The 8,768-nt window shown below is 46.0% G+C and overlaps 1 protein-coding gene across 1 annotated transcript in view; it reads left to right on the top strand.

Moving 5' to 3' along the window:
• Window positions 1-505: 505 nt before the first annotated feature.
• KCNQ1 (potassium voltage-gated channel subfamily Q member 1) overlaps window positions 506-8,768 on the top strand; it is a gene marked incomplete at its 5' end in the record, with an annotated part of 336,754 nt that continues 328,491 nt past the window's right edge. Inside the window, one exon of the mRNA XM_082283617.1 lies at window positions 506-903. Coding sequence (XP_082139743.1) covers window positions 506-903 — 398 coding nt within the window. The remainder of the gene's footprint in view (window positions 904-8,768) is intronic.

Raw genomic sequence — 8,768 nt, 5'->3', positions numbered from 1 at the left:
AATGGAGCAGCAGGTCCTGAAGGCTTTGGAGGCCCTAAATCTGAAGTAAGGGGTTGTACCCGAGAATCTCAAGCCACCCAATGCCATAGTCCTGGGGAACACCAGAGTGGCTGAGAAAGAAGGCAGAAGGCCTGCTGGGCTTCTGGGTTGCTGGAAGGCTGCTCTCTGCCCTGGCAGCTCTTCACACAGGTGCGAGGCCACCTCCACGCAGCCATACCGGTGACAAGGGCACAGGTGATGCAGGCGAAGGTCAGCAATGAGGACAGTGACACTTTTGAGCGTGACACGGAGAGGGTCCCGGCGCCACGCGGAGCTCCCGCAGGTGCCGGCCTGGGGCAGCGCCTCCCGCTGGGCCGCACCGGGACTGTGCCCGGGCCCGCCCCCGCTTCCCCGCACCTTTCCCGGCCGGGGCCGCCCCGCGGGGGCCGGGCCAGCGGTGTCGGCGGCGGGACGGGGCGCCCGGCGCTGCCCGCAGCTCCCGGGGCATCGCCGCGCCGCCCCAGCCATGTCCTCCAGCTCCCCGCCGGGCGAGCCCAAGAGCCGCAGCCTGGGCCGGCTGTCGCTGCCCAGGAGAGGCAGCATGACACCCGGCAAGAAGGCGGCGGCGCTGGAGCTGGCCGAGAGCACCCCGAACGCCCACTACGCCCCGCTGCCGGGCGCGCAGGGCGGGCAGGCGCCCGCGGGGTGCAGCCCCGCGCCGGAGCGGGAGCGGGCGCCGCGCCTGCGGAGCGAGGTGGTGGTGCTGAGCGGCGACTGCCCGCGGCCCCCCGTCAGCCTGGACCCCCGCGTCTCCATCTACAGCCTCCGCAAGCCCCTGCTGAGCCGCAGCAGCGTCCAGGGCAGGGTCTACAACTTCTTAGAGCGGCCCACGGGATGGAAGTGCTTCGTGTACCACTTCACCGTGTGAGTAGCGCCCCGCTGCCGCCGGGCACCTGCTCCGCGCTCCCGTTACCGCCGCTGGAGCGCTGCCCCAGCGCTGCCGGGGGCTCCGGGGCCGCCCTCAGCCGCAGCCTGAGGAGCCGCTGCCGCCGGGCCCCTCCCCGCGCCCCGCTCCCCGCTCGTCCTCCCCCCGGAGGCGGCACAGCCGCAGCTCCAGCGGCCCCTCAAGCGCGGAGCCTTCCAGACCAGCCCGGTGCTCCGGGATTGGACATCGTGCACATAGGGTTCTTTTGGGCTGTGGGTGGTTTGCGGTTTTTTTTTCCCCCACAGGTGTGAAGTAAAACAAAAGTCACCCTCCGGGGGAAAGTTTCCCTTTTTAGTTAAGAGAAATGCCGTATCTCAGGTCAGGAGCCCTAAGGTGTAGCTGTCAGATAGAGCAGGAGCTGGTTTCAGGCAATTTTCTTCAGAAGGCTATCTGGGGAGTTGAAATAAGTTGTTCATACTGAACGTGGAAATGAAGTAGGCAGCAGTGTCATCCATTCTTTATTAATTTTTGATGCATGACTCCTGCTTTCATATGCAGTGACATCTGTGTGATGCCGATGCTCACTGCACAGCAGCAGTTTCTACTTGAACAGGTGCTGTCGATTATCAGTGTTGCAGCCGTGTCAGGGGAGGATGAGAAACAGGTGATGCTCCTTTTCCTCGTTCCTTTTATTGCCCCTGGCTCTAACTCCGTGTGCTACCCATTACGACAGGAAGGAGATGGTGTTTGGAGTGTGTTGTTTAACTGCGGGCAGGTTGAAAGTTGCTTTGTCTATAATGCTGTCTGTGGAGTGCAGTGTCAAACCTAAGCCAGCGAGTGGTAGGTCTGTGGTGCGTGAGCATCCCAACAAGCACCTCTGTGAGAAATCGGTGCCTTTCCATGGAGGTGTTGCTGAAAGCTTGTGTGACCCTTGGGCAATTGGCGTGTGTTCAATGTAGGTAAGAAGGTCAGGTAGGAATGTGGTGTGTGTATTCATGCACAAACACACATGTGTACATATATCCATTACACATATACATGCTTGTTCCAACAGCTAGAGGGAAAGGCATTTTGTGGTCAAAATCCTAAGACAAAAGACACCAAAGTCAGTTTTTATGATTTTGTTATTGTATTCTGATTTTAAGTTCTATTTCTAAGTAGCTGCTATCTAAAGTCACTTCAGGATTTTGTGCTTCTATTCCATACTTGAAGTTTCTGAGTGTTAAGGTCCTCAGGTTAAGTGGTACCAACTTTATTTTAGTGGAGGGGAAACAGCTGTCCTCTGAGTGTGTGTAATTGGGGGATGACTGTGTGCAACTGCTGAGATAATTGTGGGCTGCATTCTCTTTAGTGTTATAATGCTATCAGATGAGAAAATGAGTAATGGCCATAATTATGAAGTGCCTAATAGCTGTGGTTGAACAACATAAAACACTTTTAGGAATCGGAGCTCCTTTCAGGTGTCTCAAATTATGTATAGAAGGGGCACTAAACTGTGTTCAATATCTTAACTAATCTCTGAATCTTAACAGCGAGTCTAGGGAAACTCTGAAAAACAAAAAACAAGGTTATATTCCTTTTATTCCTTTTTCTACTTAAGGTTCTAGCCAGAGTTTTAACTTTTTTTTTTTTTTTTTTTTTTGCGAGTGTTAGCAGTGTGGATTAATCCTACCTGTGCTAGAATTAACATTTTGTGATGTGTAAGTCATTGCCTGTCTTTCCCCACAAGACACACCCATGGTGTAAGCGTTAGCCCCAGCATTTCCCCTCTTTCCAGAACTCTTCTGATGTAAAGACGAATGACAGTGGCAGTAAATATTCTCAAGCCTCATACTAAGCGTTGTTCAAATTCCTTAGGGCGCTGAAGAGACAGAAGAGGGTACTGACACCCTTGTGTGTTTCTTGCAAGGCAATCTGCAAGTACCGTTTAGGCAGCCTCACTCTAATTCCCACCAGCAGAGGGAATTGAGGCTTTACTGTTCTCAGCCATCCCACTTTCTCCTTCTTTTTGTGGAACATAAGCTTTTGTGCCCGTTAAATCATGGTTTAAGTTACTGATCTTTGGCCCGTACTTCTCCTACTCTGTTTCTGAGCTCCCAAAACAACTTTCTGCTGCGCCAAGGAATGCTCTGTTTGGAGTACAATCCCTGCCAGCCAGGTGCTGAGTATTGGCAGATGAATAGTTGCTGCGGAGCAGAAGTTTGTTGCTAAAATTAACTGACAAGGTCTGATTCAGAGAAGCTGTTGTGTCCCAGCGTCTCCTCGGGAGGAGGCACGGGACCTGCTTTGTGCAGACAGTTGGTTACAAGAGATGAGGTGCAGGGTTGGGAAGGACTTGGAGTCATAGGACACACACGGAGAGGTGTGCGTGTTCTTCTTTCCCACTGGAGGAAGCAATTGGTTGTTCTATTGTCAGCATACAGACAAGTCACTCATAGAACACTGAGCTGCGTTTTACCTTGGGGTGTGCAAGGTAAACGAGTTCAAGAAACTGAACTGGTTTGCCTGTTGTCTTTTTGACTCCCTCTGCTGTCTGCCTTCTGCTTTATGCCGGGGGGCTTTCAGGTCTCGGTCGCTGTCCTCAATGTTTAGAGGGGAAGGAAAGGAAGCGGGAGTGGTGTTAAATCGGGGCTTAAAGACCTAAGCTGAGTAGAGAGCCTTGGCCAAGATCTAGCCCAGTGATGGGAGCAACAAGCACTGGAGGCTTAATTTTGTCTTTCCTGCATGGTGTGGCGTGTGTGGCTGTGTTGTTAATTACATGCTGGAATTATTACAATTAGGAACAACTGCTGGAATAGTCCGTGTAACTTGCTCTGGACCTGTATCTCTGGCTGGTTGTTAAAACACTGTTTATCAAGCGATAAGAGCTACATCTACTGATTGCCTGTCACACCCTTTTCCTGCTCAGGAATCTTAGTCAGTGGTATGTAGAATACTAATAGCTAAGAACTGATACTCAGGATTGATTTCCCTCGGTTTTATATTGTATATTTAGGAAAGAGAAGTTGAACACCAAGCTTTAATCCGCATATTCTAGGTTGGTATGTTTGTTTCATATTGTTTTGGTTGCTGTATGTTCTGGTGAGCAGCAAAGGACAGCAAAATACAGCCCTCATGTACCCTTGACTTAAAAGATGGAATCTGGTTGTCTTGCACAGATGAGGCCAATGACCTGTTTTCTTCTGAATTATTTCTTTCAAAAGGCATCTGAAATACCTGTTTTCCACTATGCAAAATGTATATTCTCTCTTGCTGATGTTTTCAGTTTTCCAGAGTAATTTGACACCCCAGTCTCTGATTAAATCAATTGAATTCTAGACAGGTCTTTTCTAAGAATTTTTCTTATTTGCTCACACCAAAGAGGAGAAACATCTCAAGTGAGCAGAACAGGAAATGAATTGCTGTGCGTCATTTGTACTAGATTTTTGAAGCCTGGGGAAATAGCCTCTGTGGGGAGAAGGAACAGCTAATCAGCTGTTAATTTATGACTCAAAAAAACCTGCCTAGAAGTACTAGCAGAGATGATAGAACCTCTTAGTTCAGCTACTTGACTTGGTTTGATTTTGTAATAAATGTCGTTTAAATAGATGAAGCATGCAGTATACATACACATAATTTTACCAGGGCAAGTAAATTGTGCTCGATGGCTGAGGATTTACATGCATGGCTTCTGCAAACACTGTTAGTAGTTGCTTGGAGACTCGGACTTTGCAGGCAAGAGCTCGCCCTGTGGCACGGCTGTATGGATGGCAATGTCCTGCCAGAGCCACCAAATCCGCCTTGGCTGTCAGAGTGAGGGAATGACTGAGCGCCACTGTTCTCAGTGACCTTCCAGGCTAGGGCATCTTATCACACTTTACCATAGCAGTGCACCTTGAGAGAGCGGCTTTGAGAGGTGAAACGTTCTGCAGCCTTAACAAGTCAGGTTTTCAGCCTCTGTGAGGACAGGTGGAAAAAGAAACTTAAATTCTGCCCTCATAGTGTCCTGCTGAAATCATTGGGTGCTGTCCCAGTGTTGGAAATGACTGTAAAGAATAAGTGAAGTTGGCAGATGTTAAAAATAATTATTTTAGATTTAAGTGCTCAAGGGAAGAGCTTTTTCTCACCCTCTTAATTGTAAAATAAGCATCTTAAAATGTGCCTAAAGAAACTGAAGTTATGAACTGATTTCTCTTGTTCTTGGTATGGCAAATAATGACTTCTGGCAGTGTTGACTCCCTGCGTTCTTTGAAGTGTTGGCTGTAAGCAGAGGGAACAGTTTGGAAACTGATGGACCATTGGTTTGCTCTATTGTCGCAGCTTTCCTTTGTTGCCATGTAATATAATCAGCTTCTATCTTATCTTTGCATGCCTGTACCTGGTTCAATTTACTTTGCCTTTGTATAAGTTTGGTTTAATCAGCAATGATTGTCATTGAGTTTGTTCGAATCCCGACTTGTTTACATAAGCTTGCACTGGCCAGTGGTTGGGGTTTGGAAAACTCGTCTCTGGAAGCAGGCGAACTCTCAGAAGCATGGCTGCATGTGTGTGCACAAAAGATAGGAAATGAGGGTAGATAGAATATTCCAGCTGCCTGAATCAGGACTCACGGTAATCAATTATTAAAGGCAATGCAGTGTTTACACAGGGCTCTTTACATACATTACATTGTGAGAAAAAGGCATAACTTAAAATCCTGGTTTTGCCATATTTCCAGGTGTTCTGCAAACATACTTGCAAACCTACTGGTTCATACTTGTTGTGTAAACTGTTGAGGAAAAAAGATCCATAAAATAATAAGTCATGTGTGAGCACACACTATTCTTTGAGACTGAAAAGAGTTGCAAACCAAAGTGCTGTGTTGTTGACACGAACATTTGTATGTTTTGAGATTTTTGTGGCTTGAAATCACATTTCCAGATTATTACTTCTGTTTTTAAAAATGGAGACATAAATCCTCCAAAGTAAGCATGGCTTTTCTAAGTGGAAAGAAAGAAATACGATTTCATCATGGTCATATTCTTTTTGCTGCTGTCAATAGCAGGAATACCCAGGTTTAGCTTTTTGTGTCTCATTAAGACTGAGGTAGTTTAGTTGAGGCCAATTTGCAGCAGAGGGAGCATCATTGCAACCTAACACTGTGTGTCTGTCAATGGACTTGGTAACAGTTTTATCTGAGAGGGAAAGGGCTTGGAAAGCCGACTTTAAGTTTTCCCAGGAAGGAGGGAAGATCATTTGCCTGCCCATTGCCATAGCTGGTTGTGTGTTTAAGACAGTGTGCTCACGTTTAGGAGTTGCTGCTGCAGGGGCAGCCCTGTTTGCTGATCAGCCAGGTACTGAGGCTTGGGCTCTTGGCAGGTTTTTGGTTGCAGGTGAGACTGAGAAGTGACATAAGGGTTTTGTTGTTCCCTCCTTATTCTCTGCATGCTGCAGTGCAGCCCCTTAGCTACAGTATTGTGAGCAGGTGCTTCTTTGTGACCTGTGTGATTGAAGTAGTATTTTTTGGGTTGGCCAGAACAGAGCTTCCCACTCTTGCCCTGTTTCCCAGTCTGTAACTTGTCAGAAGTTCCATTTTTGCTGTGTGCTGTCTTGTGACTGAGACCAATCCAAGTTTGTGCCATGAAGACCTTGCGTGGCAGTGTAGTTAGAGATCAGAAGGGGTCCCCATTTCTTTCTCCCAGTGGGACAATAGAGGTTCTTAGGTTAAAAAATGCAGATACAAATAGCTGTGTAATTGGCTAAGAATAATAATTTAAAAATTATCCAGTTTCCTTAGTAATTGACTGTCATCAGAAAGAAAAGCAGCATGAGAAACCAGATCCTCTCAATGCCAACACTAGTAGATAATGCCTGGTTTAATCAAAATTAAACCACCATATTTGCATTATTTGTCACATTCAGTGATTGCTGTATGAAAATTATTGTGGAAATGTATTTTGGTTGATGAATGGGAAGGTAGGTGAAAAGCTAGGTATCTTCTAACTAAAAACCCTTTTGAAGGTGCCTCTAGCAATAATTGGGAAAATCCAATTTCTCTTCTGAAATGCGTAGTTGGATATGGTTGGCTACTTGAAAAAAAAATTCATGGAGTCAAGGAAGTTCTGTGGGGAGGAAAAAGACTTTGTAATTGTACTGATGTTTAGGTTTTCTAATAGCCAATGGAAGCAGAAGGCTGTAAAGTGGCAAACACTAATGCTCAGTGAAGACAGGTTGTGTGCAGTGGAGAAATAAAGAGCTGTGAAATGCATACATTATGCATTTTTTCAATTCGGGCAGGCTTTCCTGGGATAGGCCTTCTCTCTTTTCCTATCAGTCTTCCAGTATGGTATTTCTAGTCCTTCTCTCATGTTTGCTTTCCTCCAAGGAAAAGAATTATCCTACCTTTAAAAGTTGCAGATTAATGATCTTAAGAAAACCAGTAAGTGCAGTTTTCACATTTCTGTGTCTCTGTCAAATGGTTGATTGGGCAATTCTGGCACACTTCCTTGCCTTGGCTCCTCAAGTGCCAGGGAAAAAACGTGCAAGGCTGTGTAGATAGGCCTCTTTGAAAACTTTCATTGCAGCTGAATCAAGGCTAGAGTTGAGATTCAATTGCAGGGAACTAATTAGGCTGAGCTCCAAATGCCTGAGCGCTGGATGTGTTACAAACAACGGTGCCAACATATGCTGTAGGGAGCTGTGCACAGGCACGGTGCTTAGCTGACTTTAAACTTGGCAGTACCTCACTAATTTGGTGTGTTAATAGATTGTTTGATGTGCATTAGTGGCTGAACACAAAAGCTGTGAACACTTGCTCATTCAGTTCCAGATGGAAAATAGTGTCTTGTTGGGGGCAAGGTGTTTTCTGCCTGCCAACAAGAGGTCCAATGTGTTTCAAATGTCTTGGAGAGTTGCCAGATGCAAATAAACCTGCTGGGGAGGCTGAGTTACAGCAGAATGCAGAGACTGGCAAGTTTTTAGGTGAGGTACTAACCCTTCTCATGCAGTCATGCTTCATCTGGCATAATGGTCTGTGAGAACCATTATAGTACCAGTCATGGTAATGGGAGAGCACAGGCATTTGCAAGGCTCTGCTACAGGAGTAGTTGATGTATTTTTACCCCCTACCAGGAAGATATATATATGTGAGAGTATATTTATCTCTCTGTCTATAGTAACACTGGGAGTATTCAATGCTTTAGTAATTTAATATTAATTTTACTGTGTGTTTTTAGACAGTTTTTCTTTTTTTTTGGTACAGAAGATTCTAAAGCTGCTCTAAATCAAGAGTTTTCTCTGGCTTCCAGACTCTGCATACGTGGAGGACCAGAGAGGTGCTTGGTATGAGCTTTTCCCTTGCCTGGCATGACCAGTTTTTGAGGATATATGGACTTTCTTCATCTTTTCCCTACTTCATGGTATAGAATAGTAAAATAACAGCTATTTTCTATGTTCAAGGAGCTGTAAGAAATTGCACACAGTGCAAAGCAGGGCCTGAGTAAGTGTGTAAGTGTAGTGTGAGTAGTTCAAAATTAAAAAAACCCTCCAACACCACAACGCAATCAAAACCCCCAAACCAACAACAAAACACCACAAACCCCTGAAATACTGTCCCACATTTCCTAAATGGTAGTTTCCCTCCTTAATAACCACACTTTACAACAGAAAACGTGCAACCTGGAAACATTACAATAAAACATAGGCACAGGGGAAGCCAACGATTTACTAAAGCTTAGTACAAGCACTTTGACAAAAGCCAGGTTTTTTTTTTCTCTGAACTGCTTTAGTGTCAGAACTGCCAGTTGAGTGAGATAACGAACACACATTTGCTCAAAACTGACTGAATCTCTTTTGAGGTTAAGAAAAAAAAAGTCTGGTACTTTTTGCAAGGAATAAATCAAGCACC

The sequence above is a fragment of the Coloeus monedula genome, assembly GCF_965178545.1.
Source record: "Coloeus monedula genome assembly, chromosome: 6".
NCBI classification, from domain to species: domain Eukaryota; kingdom Metazoa; phylum Chordata; class Aves; order Passeriformes; family Corvidae; genus Coloeus; species Coloeus monedula.
The sequence above is the reverse complement of the archived record's forward strand: the minus strand, read 5'-3'. Positions and strand labels throughout refer to the sequence as shown.